The following is a 21,475-nucleotide window of genomic DNA, read 5'->3' on the forward strand; positions in this document are numbered from 1 at the left end:
AAATGAACATTCATACAGAACATGCTGTAAAAATTGAACAGGTTTCCTTTCCTGAGGGTGTTCGTTGGGTGGGATGGATTGCTTCAGCTGGTAAATGAGGAAAATTGGAGAAATTTTAATGTATCAGCCAAGTAACCTCTTGGTTTTCTGGTAAGTCTTGTAAGAAACTAGCTCAAGCTAGTCTTTATCCATTCCAGCTGCATAGCTGGCAGGACCCTAAAGCCACTGCTTGCTGACTCAGAGGAAAGCCATCTCTGGTGTTACTCTGCCCAAAGTTCCACAGTTGTTTACCTTCTATTATTTTGGGAAGGGATTTTTTTTTACATTTTTTTTTCCCTTGCTAGGGAAAACAACAACGGTGATGCCACATATTTAATACAAAAGTCAAATGCTCTGCTATCATAGCATACTAACTTACTTAAAAGCAATGAAGTTGTACTGATTTATAGCAGCACCAAGAACTGGCTCAAATTATTTTAGATGTGTCCCTGTCTGCCCAGAAACTACCAAGCTACCCTGCGGTCTTTGCAGCACAAGCCCTTCACAGCTCCGATTCTTTATCTACCTCATCCAGGTAGTACTCATCATCGGTGGTGGTATCACTGTCTGAATCTGAGTAGGCTGCTGGGTCTGCCTGATAGATATCGGTCAGCTCGCGGGGGGATGAAGGAGTGGATGACATTTTGCTCCCGGCAGAGCTTGAGCTCAAAAGCTCAGCCCTGTTAATAGAAGGGGTCTCTCCATCCCTGAGAGCACCGGGGTTATTCAGAAGACAAGGTCTCCATAATCGCCCTTCTGTCAGCGACCTCTTGATGTTTTCCAGGAAAGCCAACTGCTGTTCTTTGCCAAATATACCAAACTCAACAGAAGGATACATCAGGTTTCTAGTGCTGCAACTTCTTACATCATCCGACGCCCAGTTCTCGTTTTCATCACAAGACAACAGCTCAGAGTAGGATTTGAACCTCTTCCCGTGAATCCCATCCCTGGGCAGGATGCTGCCGCCCCCGGCAAAGCTCTCACAGGAGTCTCGGGCACAAACACCCTCGGAAAGGTGACGCTCACGCTGGCTTTTGGTGGGACTCTTGTGCAACTGGTGGCTGTGCAAGTTAGCGTTCTCTAGGCTTGCAGACTGAGAGGTGTTTTGGCGCTGACCAAGCACTGTCTGAGAAGCCGGGTTTTGCTCTGGACATATGTCTGCCTGCAAGCAGCTATTTATGTACGTGTTTGAGTTTTTGTCAGGTAACAGCAGCAAGGGGGGACTGCAGGCACGACTCCTGGCCCTTCTTTTTTCATGATCCAGCAGGTCTGATGTAGTAGCACTGGGAGAGAGGGGCTGGCTTCTGTTTTCTAACCTGAGATCAAGTGTTTGGGAATTCTTATTTCTTGTGGCTACTGCTTTATCTGGAAATAGGGCTGTAAGACTTGGCCTGTTTTCTACTTTCACTGTGGTTCTTTTGGGACTGATGGCTTCCTTCTGGGTGTATGAGCTCGTAAAAGACCTCCAGTTGTTGTTATTGATAAGCAAAGAAGGATCATTCTCATTTGCAGTTGTCTTATTCTCAGCTATTCTTGGCCTTGGCATATTCCCATCAGGGTCCAGACTGTGATTGTGATTTTCATTGTCCGATGGCAGGAACGGCTGTTGGGAATCCATTGAAATCAAGGAGTCATGGGGAATGTTGACCTCTGGAGACGTGGCACTTCCATCATTCTGTGAAAAAATGTTACTTATGTGTGGTTTGGGGGGTAAATTTTTACTTGAAAATTTTCGACTTGTTTTGTACACAGCTGCCAGTTTATTTTTAATTGAAGCTCTGTTTTTCCTTTTTTCTATATCTTTGATTTTGTCTCTTGTGCAGTCAGAGAGAGGCTTGTTCTTGTCTTCGGCGCTCTGTGTTAACTTCTGCTCTTGTGTCACCCTGTCTTTACAGCTAACGTTCAGGTTGCCTTCACCGTGCCTCTCTGATTCCTGCAAACCACTATAATCTTTACCTGTCCGAGCGCTCTCTGAGGTTTGATCTTTTTTAAGGGTTGATTTCTTTAACTCATCTGTATCTGGGCTAACCACCTTGTCTAGCTGAAGTAATGGATCAACACCGGGAGCTGTGCTTACCTCAGATGCTTTGTTCTGTGACTCTGAAAGCACTTTGCTACAAGATTTTAAATCATTTACATTTTTTCTTGAACTGTGAGGCCTTAGTTGCATTCCACGACATTTGTTATGACACAGAGGGCTGGCTTGGTGGAGGAAATTTACTTTGACTTCAGTACTGTCCCTGTATGTGTCCTCTGTGGGAGGAAGCGACACATCAGCATGCTCTGCATTATGGTTCCTCCTCAGGGATCTCTTCTCTGCTGGGTGGAGGAGTAAACTGTTCAGATTTTTAGTGGGGTTCACTTTAGGGGGCTGACAGCAGTTTTCAGAGACTCCTGTCTGTACACCATTCGTATTTGTTGAAGCAGAATACAAAGGACTCTCTAAACATCTGCCTGGCTTGGGAGGGGTGGATAAAGCAGATGTTGGGGGTGTGGCTGTTTGGAAAATTTCCTTTTCTTTTAGATGTATTTCTGTGCTTTGGCTGCTTGAAGCATCAGAGATGGCCTTACCTGACTTAGCCACGCTTGCGGTGGACTGTGGACCACCAAAAGAAATGTCTTTTGTCACCGTGTCAGAAAGCACATTTTCTGGTAATGAAAGGTCTGCCAAACTATTTTGCCCACTATGTACCATACTCATTGAGTTGGAAGTACGTATCTTCTCAGAGGTAGGAGATAAGTGGGAATTCTCTTCTTGACTATCAATGGCAGTTCCTAAGTTCTGAGGTGTGACCAGGGCTGAAGCTACTTGGTCAGAGGGATATGAAGGCACATCTTTTTCCAAAGGACTGGGGCAAAAAACATTTGCTAAACTCACATGACCTTCGCTTTTCTTGTTTTGTATTCTTGGTGGCTGAGTGTTTTCTTTGGGACCAGGTAAATCTACATCCTCTGGATTGTCTCTAAAGAGGTTACAAAATGTTCTTGAATGCCTCCTTGGTAGCGTGTAGTAAATTGAAACTAGTTCATGATACTTCACATGATCTTCATCAACACAAACTGTGAATGTGCTTGTCGTTTTATATTTCTGCAAAACATTTCCCCTCTCCTTACAGTCTGAAGACACGAAGGATTCTCTTCTGCTGAGATGTTTACACCTGTCTGTCTGCTCAACTGATGTACTAGGACTTACTGGATCATTAGGACTTCTGGTTAAAGGACAGGGGTAATCTTTTTCTCTGGTACTCAGAGCAGCATTTGATGATGCTGACGTTAAAAAGGAGCGTTTTGCCTCTAACCAAGATGCATCTCTGTGATTAGAACAAAAAACATCAGCTCTGCGAGGAGTTTCCGACCTTAAGCAATCACAGGCTGTTCTGCTTTCTCTAGGTAAGGAGATGGCTGTATCTGACATAATACTGCCAGCAACACTGGCTGATTTTCTAGGCAACGTGTAATAAATAACAAGTGGGTCAGGAGACTTGAGGCTACTCCTGCTAGGGGAGCCAGTAATGCTGCTACTACTGGTATGTCTCAGCAAGCTGTCTTGCTTGTGAAGTCTTTTTTGCGAAGGTGAAGTATTCCTTATTTTTCCACTTTCTTTATCAAGGCAAAAATAACTTAAACTATGTTCAGAGGGCTTGGCATCCCCATCAAAGCCATGCATATCAGCATTTCCAGAATTTCCATTTTGTGGAGAACTAGTGGTGAACTGTCCGTTACAGTCCTTAGTAACTAAAGTGCTTGTATTTTGCAGTGTTTTCTGTGAAATCTTTTTGGTGATGCCTGTTCTGCTCCCTGGAGATCTTTTTCCACCTTCTGCTTGAGATTCAGTGCACTTTACTGAAGAGCTAGTTAATGTTCCTGAACGTTTAGAATTGTCTTTATGAGAAGGTGCTTGTGGAGAGCTTTGTGAGGAGGTGGATGAACACGCAGGAGGACAGGACAACATGCCTTGGCAGCTTGTTAACCTTTCAGTGGATGGAACAGAAGCGACATTCAGCAGTGAAGACTGTCTCTGTAGAGTAGCTTGATTAACAGCTTCTGCACTCTGATTAGCCTGTTTGATGCTCTCCCTTTTTGCTGCATAGTGCAGATTATGCTCCCATTCTTTCCGACTTGGAAGAAAAGATCTCTTCTTCCTCTCATCAGCTGGCAAAATACAGGGAGGCTGGCTGAACACACTGGTGGGTGGGCAACTGTTTTCCTTCATTCGTATGTTTCTTTTATCACCGTTTGATGTAAACATTTTTGCAATATCCCCTCTGGCAGTGGCTTGGGTTTGTCTCTTTGATCCAAGTGTGTTAGAGAGAGATCTGTCGCTTTCCAACATGGCAGAGGCAGAGCTGTTAGAGGAAAGACTTTGGGCATTGGTATAGTTCGTTTCTGCCTCTTGAGAAGCTGACTGTAACAGCACGTCTTCATCAGGTGGTTTCATACCTTCAGCCTTGCCTAGTTGTGTGAAGTCTGCCTTAGCACTTCTTCGGGTAAGGACAACAGAATTCCTGCTCAGTCCTACAGGTTTTGTTTGGTCTTTCAAATTAGGGAAGACTGGCTCATCAGTTCTTGTATTAGAAGAAAAAGAGTTACAACTTAGCCAAGGCTGGCAGCCCTCAGTGAATTCGGTAAAGGTTCTGTTTGCACTTCTTGTTATCCTTTTGATATTTGTATTTTCTGGAGAATACACAGGAAAATCATTCTGCAGGTGCTGTGAACCAAACTTGGCATTCTTTGTGTGTGCCCACTGCTGGTCATTCAAGTCAGCCATCATCACTTCAAAGCTGGTATCAGGGGAGATCAATGCTTTATCACTGTAGTACTGAGGAATATCGGCCCAAGAAGGATAGCTATCTTTTCTTCCATACAGAGAATGATTTTGGTTTGCATACAACTGGCCATGAGAAGCAGCATTTCTATAGTAGGATCTAGAGAGACTATTTTCTGACTTGTACAATGGATAATTTTCCCAGTTATCAAAGGGCGATGGGGACGTAGCTTTGTCGGGGCAACTAACTCTACTAAAGCAATTACTGCTTGAAATAGATCTTCTGTAGTGGTGTTTTGAGTTGTAACATGCGTATTTCTTGGTTTCTTGCAAAGAGCTGGGATATCTACCATGGTCTGTAGCATGAAACTCCGTTAGCGATTGGGTTCTAAAGATTTTTTCTTGAGCTGGTGTTTGTCCAGAAGAGTCTGGTGTGTTGTTCCATACAATAGAAGACAGAGGAATTCTCTTTGGGTTCTGTCGACCAAATCTTGGTACAAAACCGTTGTTGCTCTCACTTGCCAATGGATGTTGTAAACTAGATGCTGATAAATGGTCAGAAGATACAGATGATGGACCTCTCCGAAGGGAACATACAGAGTAACTTCTGCCAGCTGTTCCCCTGTTCATACAACTCTTGTGCCTAAATCCACTGTTTTGTGTTATGGAAGGAGGATATAAGTTACCTTCTGAAGACCGTCCAAAGGAAACAGAAGACAGTCTGCTGCTCAGCCGGTGAGGATTGCCATCAACTGGATCACCGTATCTGTAATCTTCCTGAAAGGCTGTCTGGTGCCAGTTTATATAGGCATTGTGTAACTTCCTTGGTCTGATGAAGATCTTGTGTTCATCTTTGGCTCTTATTGTTCTCAGTCCATCTGGGAAAAATGTGCTAGGCATGTCACTCCAGCCATTTCTGTGTTGTCCCCTACTAGCAATCGGCGTCGTTGAAGTAGGGAATGCACTCCCATATTGCACATTTGATGCACTGCTAGGAGAAACTGTCCTCTCCAGTGGATCTTGGGCTTGTTCCTGGGCCAGCTGGTCATCCAGATCATTTAGAACTGCACAGGAAAAAAAGATAGTTGGTTTTGATTTCTTGAATATCTTCTGACTATTTATGTTTAAAGGTTTCATGTACTACATTAATAATCAGAACTGGGTTTGAAAGAAGGCAGCTTCTCAGCATTCAGAACCCTTCTCAAACCCCATGTTCTCCCTCCACAGGACTTTTTACCTGGCATGAGTTATGACTATGAGGAAAAAAATGCGCTGTTCTATGACTGATTTTTAAACTGCTCTTTTGTTGGAATGTTAGTCATTATCCTATTTAAAAGAAAAGCAAAACAATTTGAAACCTGAATCCTTACTCATGAACTGTGTGTGTGTGTGTAAATTTCCAAATCTAGTTTGTAAGCAAAAAAAAAACCCTGAAAAGAATTTACTAGGGCCATAAGCAAACACAGACCTTTCTGTGTGTTCACAAAGCACAGGTATGATGTGACTGCAAGAAAACACAGAATCCTGCCACCATCAGACAAGCGTGCCAGTAGTCCACTATTTGTTCCATTCAGAAAATAAGTTCTCTCCTACATTGTAGCTTATTACTTTAAAATGAGCACTGAAAACAGCATTTTCTGGATAAAAAAAAGGTAATAAAATAGTTAGAAACCTGTGACTCATTCTAGCAACAAAGATGTATTTATAAATATATAGACAATCTCACGAACTGTACACTATACAGCTAAGTTAACCAAGATATTCTGTCATAAAACTGAAAGCAATGTATTTAAAGTATTTTTACTGGTGAAAATAATTATGCTAATTGCATTCTTTCTGTATTTTGAAAATAACATACGTAAGATACAGCCACAAATGGATATGCCTATTTTGTTACAGTATTTCCTAACCCATTATAATAAAAAAGTCCAACTGATCAGTCATGACAGGTCTGTGCTAATAGTACAGAATCATTATGAAAGCATTGCTAGGTTGGTAGAGTTGGAATAAAAAGTTATATAAAGGTGCTAAATTTTCCATTTTTCCAAGATTCTCTTCAGCACAGGAGAGAGAAGACAAGTACAAGAAAAAAGCTGAGTTGTTTCTGAGTCTTCCATCTGGAGGACATCAGCAGCCAAACTATGTGCGCTTTTCCTGTGTCAGTGGGCAAGTGTGCACAGTAACAACTGACACCTAAAAGCTGTGACAGGCAGGTGGGTTTCTGAACAGAACTGTCCACCATGCAGTGCTCTCCTCTTCCCACACCGCCAACTCACCCACTGCTTCCCAACCATGCCTTCAGTCTGTGATCTCTTGTAATTCGGGGTGGCAGTAAGCAATATTCACGGACAGGTTTTTCCATACATCTGAGAGAATTCACAGAAGAACATCTCTGTACTCCCACAGGCTGGGTCTGATTTTTCCTTGCTTCCCAGCAGCGAGAAAAAGCCCCGGAACCAGCAGCCTCTGACTAGTGCTAGAAAGACTCCCAGAAATTATCCCAGAAAGCTAAATGAAGGTCATAATGCCTCTTGCTTCTGTGGTTTGAGGCTTTCCAATTCGTAACGCCAGGCGCATCATTACCAAAATTATGCATGCAGGAAACTGGGATGAAATTCTTCTCATGTAGCTGTATGTCTGTGTCTAAGGGATGCAAGACAGGCCCCTGTCAGAACCAGCAGAGCGAAACCTACACTTTTAAGGTGCGATTCTTCTGAGAGTGACTGACCAGTGACACCTCCTGCAGTCAATGCCAGTGTAGACATTCTGCTATCAGATGAAACCAGCAGAAAGCATCCACTCTGCTAGAAAGTAACAAGCCATATCTTTGCAGAGCCTGTGGTTTTGCAGAAAGTTTTCTGAAACCAGTTCACGACTGAGTAACAGCAGAGTGAAGTAAGAACATACACTTACCACTGAAAAACTCCTTCTCTAGCTGTTCATTCCACTCCTGTGTACTTTTCTCCATCAGTTCATCTTGGTTTGCATCAATGGAATGACCGTTTGTTTCAGCTGACATCGGGGAATTGCACATTTCAGCCTGTTGAGAATCGTGAGGCAACATGATTATAGTTCTACGTGTGGGCTCAAATCACATTTCACGTGTCACGTTACAAGTCATGTCACAAGTCACAGAGGTCAATAAACTCTTTGTGGGTCCATTAAATATTATTAAAACATACCACTGGGGATTGCAAAGTTGCATGCGTTTTAGAGAATTTTACATATGTAATAAGGAGATTTTCTCATCTTGTCACACTGTAACATGTTTTGGATCCATGAGTTACAGCGACCTTACAATAAGGGACATGGTTTACTTCTTTTCTGCATATGCATCCTTATTGCACTGTATCTGTTCATTTAGGTTTTTTCTAATCACTTTTTCCTCAAACAGCACATTTCAAAATTCACACATTAACCTCCCAACAGAGACTTCATAACTAGATAGCCCAGTCAGTTTTCATATTGCAGGACTGCACTCTGGGGAGCTGTCATAAATTGCCTCAGCAGTGGGGAAAACGTTACCTGATACCCCACCTGAGTTTAGGTAACACACTAAGCTGGAGAGGTTCCTACCCCATCCCCATTTCTCTCCGTTCACAGTCTCAGGTGGTAGAAGTCCAGACAACTGCTGAACTGTTGATTTATTTTAACTGTGACTCTTCCTTCTTTTTTTTTTTAAATATAACCCCTTACTATTTTTTTAGTTCTCAATATTCGTAACATTTTACTTGTCTATCTATGAAAATCTCTTTATATAATAGGCAGGAATCTCTGATAAGATCTCTGTTCAGTCATATATTAATATGGATGATCCCTTCATTTTTGAAATATGAGAGGAGGTGGCCAATTTACCTCCTCTATACCTTTGATTATACACTGTATACCTTCTTAGTCCCCTCTGTGGTTATACCATACAATTGAAGAGGAAGAAAGACATGTTAGTAATACGGGGCAATAAAGTAATTAAAATAGCAAATACCACCCTTGGAGGAAATCTGTTTCTTTCAACAGTATGCACTTGAATTACATCAGAAACAAACCTGTTGTTTCATCCTCAAACTAAGCTTGTGCTTATAAAATGGAACATTTGGACAAAAATATTTTCCTATTGTCAAAATTTACATATGCATGGCAATTCTGTGCATGGAAATGTTCCAGGAGAGGCTATCCACCCAAGTCAGCTACTCTTACCCTTGTACAAAAGAAAAGAAACAAAGTAAATAGACTAGACTGTTTATTTAGTGTGAGTTTTGACCAACCTAAGTTGGTTACAGTTGCCAAAATATGTGAGGGTTTTGGGGCTTGGAAATTATCCACCCAAGCATTTCATTATTAAGAGAGAACTGAAACCTAATCAGAGTTAGACGAAGGGCTTAACTAGAAGAGCTGTGGACTTGTACAGTTAACAGGGCAAGCTCATTCTGCTGCATTTGGCAGGTTCACAACACGGACATTTGACCCTGGTTTTAAACCAGGAACTCTACTGAAGAGGCATTACATCAACAGCCCAAACAAAGGGGACTAGTTTTTTGAAAAATCTGTTCTTCAAACATTGCTGACAATAGAGTTGCCAAATTACTTACCGTTGCCATTTCTTCCACTTTCGGAGATGTGCTGGCAGAACTGTCATATCTGTAGGCAGAAGGATTTAAACGTTGGCTTTGAAAAGGAACCTGATATAATTTTAGCAGGTAGTAAATATCCAGCAATTTCTCTTTGAACAGCTATTGCAAAGCATCTGAAAAAAAGACTGCTCTGTGAAGAATCTATCCCTCCCCACTGGGGAAATGTGCCATATGGGTTGGCCTTGTCAGCCTGCAGACGTCATAGCAGCACAGCCAAGAGTGAACTCAACCTACTGATATCGCAATGTCTGCAGCAGCCATAAAGTAATTGCTTCAATCCAGCATTGCCATAAGACAGTAATACTTCCTTCTCCAAACAACAGTGATTTAGTAGGTACAACAAATAGCCAAAGTGAACTACTTGTAAATCTGTAAGTGTTGGCATCTGCCAGTTCTATTGTTTTTCTCACCCATTTCAGCCTGCTCAGCTCTGGAGCTATGCTCTGCCTCTGCAACAGGCATCAGATTGGTTTTGGTGCGAACTTTGGAACTTGCTGCTACTCACCCAAAACAGCCTTTATTGACCAATTTTTAACACATAGTATAAGGCTCCTCTGTTTTTCTAAGCTGTGTAGGATTGTGAGCAGAGAGCTGTGTATAACGCAGTGGTTAGAACAAGCTGTAGAAGGCATTCTGTTCTACGGGTTGAATTGCAGACATACAAATACAAAATAAACTAAATTAAACAAGAGTAGGACTCGACTTCACTGAGTCTTTTTGAGTCTGCAGATACATATTTTACAGCTAAGCAAACACAGTCCCTTCAAAAGCCCTGAAGGAAATGTTTCTCAGCTTGTGTGTACTGCCAGTTCTTCCTTGTCTCTGAAACTGTTTTTTCCCAGGAAGTTGATTCTCGAGAGAAAGTGAAGTAGGGAAAGAGGGTTCTGCTCAGTCCTGTTTGTCTCAAAGTCTTTTTGAATGACCTTGTTCTTAGGTTCTTAAAACTTTCTTGTGCTCAGGTAGACTGCTTTATTGTGCTTCAACAGCAAGTATAAACCGGCTTGTTGGCAGGTTCTTTGTGGCCCAGCCTTTCCTCCTGAAGTGCTTTGTCATTTGTTTGCAATGTGCTTGCAGGCAGGGAAGAACAGTCGAAAGGTGCAATTTGTTTTTGCTTCTGTAATTGTGAGCTGTAAAACAAGGATTCCTCTCTGACATGGGGTCCAACTGAAACCAAAGGAAAACAAGCCTGTTGACCTCAGCGGGCTTCGGATCCAGACAGAAAATCTGAATCCAAAAATCCCTAATTTTTCCTTGTAGCACTGAATATGAACAGCCACTAATTCAGCGGGTTACCACTCCCTGTGAATGAGGTTTACAGACCCAGCACTTGGAAATGTATGTAGCTGTTCCTTTAAACTAAAATAATGTTGACTATGTTTTAACATTTCTGTAACAAATTAAGAATGAAACTTCTGTTTCAGAATTTTCACAGTGATTTCCTGCAAACAGAGTTCAACAAAATCCCGTGGCGTAGCAAGTCACCTTATTTTTAATTAAGTGCATAAGAAAAATGTGCGTGCTTTGTTAGAAGCTCTCTTCTTCAGCTTTACTGTGCAAAGCTGCTCTAGAGTTCTCCCCATGGGTGCTGTGCTCAGTGTTGCATTAATTGCTCGTTGCAATGAAACTACATGAAGTAGACATGTTAGTTAGAAATGTCTTCTGATAGTCTAGGCAAATATTAAATTTTCATTTGCACTTCTGGCACTATTCTATATTCCTCCGTGTCTTTGTTGTCACTGTTCTTTCAGAAATAACTGGTCATTGCATCCTGCTTTGTTTTCCTCCCTGCCAACTTACACAGACAAGGTTATTTAAATCTTTCCCATATGCCAATCCCTCCGCTTCTCAAACTGCCTCATTATTCTTTCTGAACTCTTTTTCAGCATTTCAAAATTAAAGTTTTGCTTACTTCCAGAGAAATATGGCTTAATTTTAGGAAAAAGTAATTCAGTTTCTTTTTTGGTTAAGGATATTGAGCAATGTTTACATTACTTTGCACGCGCATGCAGGCGCACATACAGATGCACTTGTAAACATTATCTACTATTCATAAACAGAAGTTAAAGTACTGCTTAAGTTCAAGAAATATTTGTCATCAGGAAAAGACCACTCACTATGGAAAACAAGAAGTTGTGTTTTATACTTTTCCACTTCTACACACATGTATCTTTTTTACGGCATCCAAATACAAATTAAACGTAAAAAATTACTCTACTTGTTACTATCACTACCGATACCAATAATAGAAATCCAAGAATTAAAACCTGCTGCAAATGACTATTTTCACTGAGGCACCTGTCTTCCCCAGGCCCACTCCAAGTTGTTTAATGTCAAAGCGTAATCTGGGGTTTTTTGTACTATTTGTATCAGTACTATGTAAGAAGCCAGCTAAGCAACAAGCATATAACTCAAACACGCTGAAAACACAATTAAACAGCATTTCTTTTCCAGTACAAATCACACTTACGTATTAGAAAAGCAGCAGGATGAATTCAAGAACGCTGAACACCTGAGAAGCCCAAATGATCAAACATTTCACTACCTTCAGACTACAGTTACAAACCTTTTATTAGCATCTTCTGTATCTCCTCCAGACAAGCATACTCTTTTTTGCAGGTTCCATAGTTTGCTCTCAGCAAAACACCACCACAGCTGATGAAACTGTTTCCAGTACTGAAAGGACCCTCTGAACAGCCTTTAATATTTAGCTATTTAAAAGCTTCTGCCAGTTAAGCTTACTTAAAGGATTTGCAGTGCTGCCTCCTATTGTATTTCACTAGCTCTCCAAAATAACTCTACCTGGTGAGAGGCAGATTGTTTCAGTGCTTTGTCTATGCATAAAGCAAACCACATGCCACGGCTACACCTAGAAGAGGGTGGGGGAAGTTTTCGACAGAGAGGCGTGACTAGAAAATGTAGCAACCAGCTCAGTTACACGTCAGGATTGACTTGTTTATTTTTCAAGCTGTGCTTGGTAAGAAATCAAAGGCATCTAAGCCTGAGATACGATAGATTTTCTGTGGAAAAGCCAGACAAACATACATTAGAAAAGCTGATGCAATGAGTAGGCATAGGGTTGGATTTGGGGTTTTTTTTTTTTTCATTCTTAAATTAAGAAACCATTTTGATGTTTAGATTCTACAGGAAAGCCTAGACCTTCGCTTGTACATTTGGCTACCTTACTCCACACCAGGATAAAGTGCCCTTGAAATGCAGTTCTCAGTTACACAAGTGACCCTTCACTCTGCAGAGAGGGCAAATCATATGAGGAGCGGCTGAGGGACCTGGGGGTGTTTAGCCTGGAGAAGAGGAGGCTTATCATCACCTACAACTACCTGAAAGGAGATTGTAGAGAGGTGGGAGATGGTCTCTTCAGCCAAGTGACAGGAGATAGGACAAGGGGAAGTGGCACAAAGCTGTGCCAGGGCAGGTTCAGATTAGATTTTAGGAAAAAATTCTTCACTGAAAGAGTTGTCAGGATATGGAAGAGGCTGCCCGGGGAGGTGGTTGAGTCACCATCCCTGTATGTGTTTAAAAAAAATGGGTAGATGAGGTACTCAGGGATATGGTTTAGCATAGGACAGGAATGGTTGGACTTTATGATCTTAAAGGTCTTTTCCAACTTTGTGATTCTGAGGGCTGCGGTCTGGTGTTGGTGTGTCCTGTGTAAGGGCCATGGCTGCATCTTAGGGAAGAGGAGGGAGCAGATGACATGTATGGAGCAGCCTTACAACCTTGCAAATTTTTTTTCAATGCCATGTTGCTATGTAGGAGAATTGTTACCAGTAAACATCCACAAAGCTAACCTCAGGCCTCAATTCAAAGCTCTCTGTAAATCTCCTGCTTTGATACAAACACTCCACAATAGCAAGTTGCTGTGCTACAAAACCTATGTATCAGACTAGTCATCATTTCTTTAGAGGCTTGCATTCCCTGTCATTGTTTATTATAGCTGCTCCTTGTCTCAGCGTCATGCCACCTAGGAGCCCCAGGCATGGACCGGAACACCAGCCTGAGACTCAGAGAAAAAATCAGCTCTTTCTGCCAAAGATCTGTCTGTTTCATGCTTAGATTTCACAGCACCTCACAACGCATCTTTACCTATGGTTGACAGTCCCAAGCATTACCCTAAGATGCACACAAAAATAATAGTGTTTCACCCACACAGTGCAGACATTCAGGACTATATCAGACAAAAGTTACGACAGTCAGCCTAACTAGCCTGAGCTTAGCCACCCCTTCTCTCTGAGCACCAGCTTTAACCCTGGGGATGACAAGGGAGAATGATGCTCTTCAAAGAGCAGCTCCAGCACTGCATATGAAACCATCTTTGTTTCAGGTGCAGTTGAAACCAAAGCCCTGATGAAGCATGTAAGACAAAAGCACCGGAGAGCCGCCCTGTTTGCCCAGCTAGAGCTAAAGCTGCAGGCCTGCCTCTAAGCTGCCTCTGGGCTAGAAATGGTGGGAACTGATGCAGCAAAACTGCCTGGGGCTGGACTCTCTGCCATGGCCTGGGAAAGCTATGCTCTCCTGTTATATCACAGCCATAGGGCACCAGGTCCTGTGTGCCTTGCATCATGTCCTCTAGAGAGGATGCAGCCACTGCTAAGTCTAGGGGCTTCCATACACTTTGAGCCTTTATGCAACATCTGAGCAGAACAGATTGAGCCAAGAGACTTTATCTATTACTTGCCACCTAGTTCTCATTCTTCTGACACAGAATAAATAATCTCTCATTACATGACCAAGTAAAATCCCCACCTTCCCAGTGAGGTGAAAGGCAAGAGACTAGAAAAATAATTTTAACAAAGTTCATAGGCTTATTTTTTAAAGTTGGAAGGAATGTATGTTCTGATTATAACTCACCGTGGTTGCTTCTGAATCTGGTTTTTCCTTGATTTTCTGAAGGAGAAAAGCCAAGCAAAAGGTGATCTGAACCCCAGAAAGGAAGCTGAAGTGTTCTTTTGTGCTTGAGGATTGACGCAGGATGACATTTTTAGTTCTTTATGATCTAAAAATATTATAAAAATTTTATTTGCTTCAAGTTCTTACTAAACAGAGTATTACGCAAACAGCTACATCTTTGTAAACACTTTTCCTTACCTTTTATGCTAGGAAAACCTAGTCTTATTGATATTTTTGGACAAATTATATGACATGCCAGTTTATAATGACTAAGTAGAAGACTACGAGAAAGATAAACAGGTCTAAATTTTGAAGAAGTATTACTGGTTTGGAGTGACACACATGACATGAGGCTGATTTTCAGAAAGCAGTCAACACTTAACCATTTGAAAAACAAAAACGTTTTAAAATGCAGGCAAATTTGACATTGGAAAATTGAAGCACCCACAATCATTAAGCACTTTCTTTTCACCTTTGTAAGAAATATAAATATGACACCTCTGAATATACAATGATTTAACAGGCTGTAATGTAGCTACATTGATGTAAATCAGACTAAGGAGTCTTCTGTATCATATAGAATTCTGTGGCTGCTGGAGTACATCTTTTTTCTGCTGCAAACTGCATATCAGAACTGTATTTTAAATGCAAAAATCATGAATGGTTTCTTTGAGAAATTTATAGTTTGATTTCTTCAGACAGAAAAGTCTGCCTGTAAAAGCAGTTGGCACTTGGTATGAAGGAAATTATAAGTATTGCTCACAGATTAGGGAAAGAAACTGCAGGGTCTGCTATTAAAACACACTACAGGAAACCAGAGGACATAAAGAAATAAGACTTGACTCAGGAAGAAGGCACTGCATTATTTTTTCCCATTTAAACTATCACATGCCTGAAACAATGCAACAATTATCCAATGTAGGAGGAAAAAAAAAACCAGAAATGAGAGCAAAGTATCACTATCACCACAGTAAGGGGCAGTATTTTGGACCTAATCAAAAATGAAATGAATGATTCATGTAACGTGATTTAAAACCTGTGTGTGAAACATGGCTTTCACTTCAGTGATTTCACTTCAGTGACAATCACTGTATCACAAAATGCTGCATCCTTGACCCCTTTCAGAGCCTAACCTCTTGGTGGTATTGTTTGACTTGACAATGAAGGTGTCATGAGGAGAGTCCTAACAGCACTCTGTGTAGGCAGGATGGTCTGGGGATGTAGACAGAGCAAGGCTTTTGGGTAGAAGTAGTACCTTTTACTAAACCAACTTACACAGATGGAAATACCAAACAAGCCTCTGAGGCACACAACTCCTTCAGATCTGAAACAGAAACAGCAGCTTGCAAAGTTAAATACCTGAGAACAATTACACAGAGTTCAGTTAGTTAACGCACCAATTAGACCATCTCTGAAAGAGAAAAAAATGAAGATAGCTGTGTACTGGAGGAGATGTTGGAGGAAAATGGTCAGGAAAGAGAGACATGTTCTGTGTAGGTCTGTAGTTTCAGGAACATTTTTAGGGCTTCCCTTTTCATTTGAAATACATGACTCTGCTTCCAGTTGCTATGAAGCACAACTAGGAAGAGCTCAATGAAAAACATGCAGAAATATGAATGGAATAAAAGCATATATTGTGCATGAAAACTACCTGGATGGAAGACGAAAAGGACAGCACAGAATGCCATGCTTGGTACAGAGACACCACCTTTCTTGTGCATGTTCATTTCATACGGGCAACAGAACCCATGAAATGAGATCTCCAGAAACTGCTTCCCAGTCAGCCCAACTTTCCAGGCTTGGTCACCCGCCCTGATAAGCAGCACTGGCATGCTTTTAGCCCAGTGTTACCAGTTTTCCACTGGTACAGTCAAACCTCTCTCACCCAAACCCAGATTACTTCCTTAATCCAAATGCCATTTAGGTGCTTCTAGTTTAAGAAAACTAGGTAAAAGTGGAACCGGTTTTGTACACACAAAGTAAAAGTAGAGCTTTGATTGTTCAGCTGCCACAGCACTTACTGTAACTGCAGCAACTTCATCTTGATTAAGAAAGAATTTTTACAGGGAAGATAATCAATCAATCACTGGAACAACCTCCCCAGGGATGTGGTGGAGTCCCCATCACTGGAGGTTTACAAGATGTGACTGGACAGGGTTCTAGACAATCTCATCCAGGCTCCTCTTCCCATGAAACGTTGGACAAGATCATCTTCCAAGGTCCTTCCAACCTGGGCTGTTCTATGACTCTACGGGGTATGCAGGATTTTCTGCTGTGACTCCTAGTTGTGTTTTTAACAAAATCTTCTTAAAAAAACCTAGTCATTTTTAAAAACATATCTCTGGTAAAACCTTGGCATGAGAAGAAACTCAATACAATTTCAGAAACTCCTTAGCTACTACACTCTGAAATGCTCGAAGACATTGGTTTAGGGACCATAATCATATAGGTAAAGAAATGAAAAAGTACAACTCACTAGTGGGTTTGCTCTTCCTTAGCTGATGCTCTAATGGCGTTTTAAGCATTCTATTGACATCAGTGTAATTCTGAAATTTTTTTCTTTGTATTTCTTCAAACCATTCTCCAGTCACTCCTTGCAGCCCTGTTTCAGACTTATTTCTCTTCAGAAGTTTGCTAGAAAGGAAAAAAAAAATCATTATTTTAAAGCCATTTTAGATATTACAGGCACATCGTTAGGAACTCTGTTGTTCACCTCTGTATTCACAGTATATTTCTACATGTAAGGACTTTATAAAAAACATGGTAGGACATGATATATTCACAGCAGTCGCATAAAAGTTTGAGTGACAGTAGAATTTTCCATCTTAACAATGAGATTATGCGACCAGGTTAAGTGGACGAGTCATGCTTCTATTATTCTCTACCTCAAAGAAGTGCACCCTTCTTCCTTACAAAAATGAGGTAACAATTCATAAGCATTGTAAAACTAATTGAATGTAACATTAAGTTCGTTCAACAATCAAATTAGAATAAATAATACTCTAAACAAAGCAATTCTTGAAATATTTATTCACTCATTTAAGCAGAAGCAGTAATGAGATTATTCTGATTTTCAAGAGGAAGCTCACTGAGGCCCTGACAGCGAGGTGCCCACCACACATCTTCTGTGCAAAGGAGAATAACAAATTGTGAGTTCACCTAATAGGTATTCATGCAACACGTTCAACAAGTTTGTCACATTCTCCTCTTTCCTTGATGCATAGTGATTCTGCCTGTGCTAAATATGTATGGAAACAACGAATAATGAATGTAAATGTTCTGCCACTCAGAGGCAAAACCTTAACAAGCTACATATATGTGGCTGCAACTGAAGAAGCTGTTCAGTAGCAAGTGCAGGCTTTAGACAAAGAGGTCACAGGACTTAGTTGTTTACCTGGACATAAAAGAATAAGGTACAGTTGCAAAGGAGATAGAGTAGTGCAAAGGAGTTATAACAGTACAATGGACTCGTGAAGTTATATATTTTCAAACTATGTTACAGAAGTGCCTTAAGTACAGATGCAAACGTAGCAAATCCACACCTCAACTGATTCTGATGGCCACAGAACAAGGCTTCATGCACAGCCTGGAGATGTAATACCAGTGTTTTAGCAAAGCTTTCATGTAAACCTTCCACCTTAATCAGTGGTAAAACCCATGTCTAGGACTACAGAAGCTCTCAGAGAATGCAAATTATTTCAGTTATCAGTTTAAGTAAAACCTCATATTCTCTGAGACAACATTACTTTACAAAGACTTAAAATTAAACATCTGGTCTGGAAGTGGAAGTATGTCCACCTGGAATTGATACAGGGTATACCGTCCCTGCTAACAGCTATTATTCCTCTGTGGCATCTGAAGAACCGGAGGGCGGGAGAGACATTTTTGGTAAATGAAGGAACATTTCCCTTCAAGAAGATTACAGAGACACAAGCGTAAGTACTGGCCATTTGAAATAAACTTATTATAAAGGCAAAAATGTTAATCATCACTGATATTACTGCAACGTGGGAGTGACTAAACGCGGTAAACGCCATCTGCAGCGTGGAAAACAGCCCAGCAGTACTGTGAAACATGAGGAGGCGATGAACAAAGTGCTCTCAAGCGCCAGCTTCATGACCTCACTCCTGCGGCCCGAGCGAAGGGGATCCAAGATACCAGGAGGAGGGAAAGCACACGGGGCCGGGCGTGAGGTGCCTTGGGCGTGCCTGCGGTCGCCGTGACTGCCCGGGAAACAAGACCACAGCAGTTCTGCGTACGCCCCGAAAGCGGAGAGCGTCTCCCAGAATCCATCGCTGAGGCGTTTCGAAACCCCGCCAGAAGGAAGCGGCCTGTCCCCTCGGGGGGAGAAGCGACCGGGTCCTTCCCAGGGAGACCGGCGGGGGGAGCCCGGGCACGGGCGTCCCCTAGTGGCGGCAGCCAGAGTCACACGCCAGCGCCCGTCACGCCGCAGCCGCCTCTGCGCGGTTGCCGGGGGGGGGTGGGGCGGTATGTGTTTGGAGGGGGGTGGCTTCGGCCTGTGCACCCACCCTGGGGCAGCCGGCGGTGTCTGTACAGAAACACCACTCAGCTTTGCACTTCTGCCTTCCACAGGGGCGAAAACATACGAGAGCCCACACTCACTCCAACCCCGACCGTAGCAGGCCTTGCAGGAACTTGCCTTCCACTGGCAGGCCTGTGAGACATCCTGCGCAAGCTCTGCCAAATCTTTACTGCTCCGTGCCTGGCACTACCTGTGGTCGTTACCTGGCCACGCGCCGCTTTTGAACTGCACTGTCATCCCCCACCCATGAAATAAGCCCTGTAACTTGCACATTTATGTTTATATACATATGCAGGCCCATATATTGAACCCTACATATATATCTATAGTTATGTGAGCACCGAATAATGCTTATGACACGTAATGCATAATTGCAATATCGCATGACTATTAACGATTTCTCATTTGCCATGACTCCCAGCCAAACCACATCATTTCCCTATATACTTGCTTTGTCAAGTCTACATGCCCCCTCATGATACTCATGAACGACAGTTGTGAACTGGAAGGAAAGCCCGTCTGGAGAAACAATTACAGCAGAAGATGGTATCTGCAGTCAGTATTGCAATGAATTTGCCTTTAAGGCAGCGCTATTGTTACTTGGATTGCAAATTATATATTGAGACACTGCTCTGTAGGAGTGTCAAAACACCTAATACTGTCTAAACTAAGCAGTAATCCTGCTTCCCGGTCTGCTCCATCCATCCTTCCTCCTCCTCTCTCTACAGCCACTTTGGACACAAAGAGCCACTTCCTTTTGAGAGGAGACAACATCATTGTTACTGGGACAAGTGCCTGTGAGCTGTTGCAGGATTAAAGGCAACTCCATTCCCAAGATAACTTACACCACAAACCAGAGCAGGCAGCAACCCTAAATGACCTCACAAGCTACACCTCGTTACCTTTTCCCATCTATTATCCTACATGGCATCTAAAGTAATGAATCACTCAGGAGCAATTCCTTTGCACTGTTTTTAAAAACATTTTTTTCCTTATTGGCACAGGGATGTCCCAGTATTTCTTAGACAGACATCTCCTGGGAAAAGTCAACCGAAATGTTTGTATGTACTAGACTTTCATGTGGTTATCATAAATATTGTGAAAACAGCTGTAGCCTCCCCTTGCCACTTCCTGTTAGGATAACAAGGAGCTTTAATTGCTACTGTAAGAGGAAAGGTATTTTCACTACCATCTTCATCCTGAATATAAAGCAGAAGACAGGTGAGTGAAGTAATAGAAACCAGGTTGCCAAATGGGACATCTGGGGACACCTCAGCTGTCAGCACAGGACAGAGGACTCAATCCCACTTTTGACAAAGCAGAAATTCAGATTCCCGTTGATTTCAGCAGCAGCAGGACTTGGTCCTAAAGGACTCTTACTGCACAAGAGAACAGATACACATCACCCACCGAGCACAAGGAATTGCACTGGCTGAAGGATAAGCAGATCAGTATTTGCTCATTGGATGAAAGCCCTTGGTCAGTGTCTGAGAAGACAAGGCTGAAAGGATTGCCGATAAAAACAGTGCCGAAAGCAACAGAGAAAAACTACAGCAGGACCGATAATTTGCAAAAAGAGTTACTTAAAACAAGCTTATGTTTATATTCCTTACTTTGTCAGTGAGAAAAGGCTATAGATGTTTACAAAAAGTGCCTGAAGAACCAGTTCTTTCCTATATTTCTTTGCTTCAACTCATCACCTTCCCACTGCTTTGTATGTTATGCCACACAGATGAAGTGTGCATCTCTGTAATTTCTGTGGCCTGCTAATCTTTTAGAAAACTCTGGCTATTATCATGCCACAGGCAGCTCTAAAATGCATATGGCAAGAATATTTTCATACTTATAGTTCTTTTTAATTTTATAAAAATAATGTAAAGACATACTCTAAAGTTCTCATTAAAAAAAAAAAAAGGAGGGGGGAAGGAAGCATTACTGACAATGGTAAAGACTACAACAACATTCTGGTTTCCAAGGTGCCAAGGAAGCTCCTGTGGCAGGTTAATCTTACCAGGAAGAAAAATAACAATACACAGAGCCAAGATACTCTTCCCTAGCATGGCAGACACACAACAGGTCTGTTTTCTAATGCAGTCTTTCTTTATTCTTGGTAGCTGGTATATTTTTACTTCTATTAAAGAAATCTTTTGTTTATTTTTCTTTCTTACTGTTTTCTTTTTGGCTAATGTCAATAAACCAAGTCAGCTTCATTATTACATGTAAAACATTATGCAGAAGTAGGTGAATCAGAGAGGAAAACTGACTCCCATGTTTTGGTTGCACACATTACAAGACAATATAAAAAGATCTAACTGAAAAACGCATTTATTTTTTCTTTGGCTTCTGTATTTGTAAAAATAACTATTTCTGCAGTTAATTCTCTGCAAAATCAAGGCCTCTTCTATTCTGATGAGAAAATGTTGGCAATAATGTTGCTGTTAATCAACCACTCAGATTTAAGCTTCTCTTCCTCCAAAATACTGGTTTTCTAACCTAAGTCTTCATCCTTTCAATTACTATTGCTGCTACTGTCATTTTGGGCTTTATGCATTGATTTTACAATGCCTGGTAACCCACTAAGCTGTCTTCAGAAGA

At 41.7% G+C, this 21,475-nt stretch overlaps 1 protein-coding gene across 1 annotated transcript in view; it reads right to left on the reverse strand.

The window, feature by feature from the left end:
- Positions 1 to 541: 541 nt before the first annotated feature.
- Positions 542 to 21,475, reverse strand: part of EXPH5 (exophilin 5) — a gene marked incomplete at both ends in the record, with an annotated part of 33,934 nt that continues 13,000 nt past the window's right edge. Inside the window, 5 exons of the mRNA XM_084272278.1 lie at positions 542 to 5,868; positions 7,718 to 7,844; positions 9,391 to 9,439; positions 14,299 to 14,443; positions 16,814 to 16,971. Of these exons, the coding sequence (XP_084128404.1) occupies positions 542 to 5,868; positions 7,718 to 7,844; positions 9,391 to 9,439; positions 14,299 to 14,443; positions 16,814 to 16,971 (5,806 nt within the window). The remainder of the gene's footprint in view (positions 5,869 to 7,717; positions 7,845 to 9,390; positions 9,440 to 14,298; positions 14,444 to 16,813; positions 16,972 to 21,475) is intronic.

Source organism: Gallinula chloropus (genome assembly GCF_964237585.1).
Source record: "Gallinula chloropus genome assembly, chromosome: 1".
Taxonomy (NCBI): domain Eukaryota; kingdom Metazoa; phylum Chordata; class Aves; order Gruiformes; family Rallidae; genus Gallinula; species Gallinula chloropus.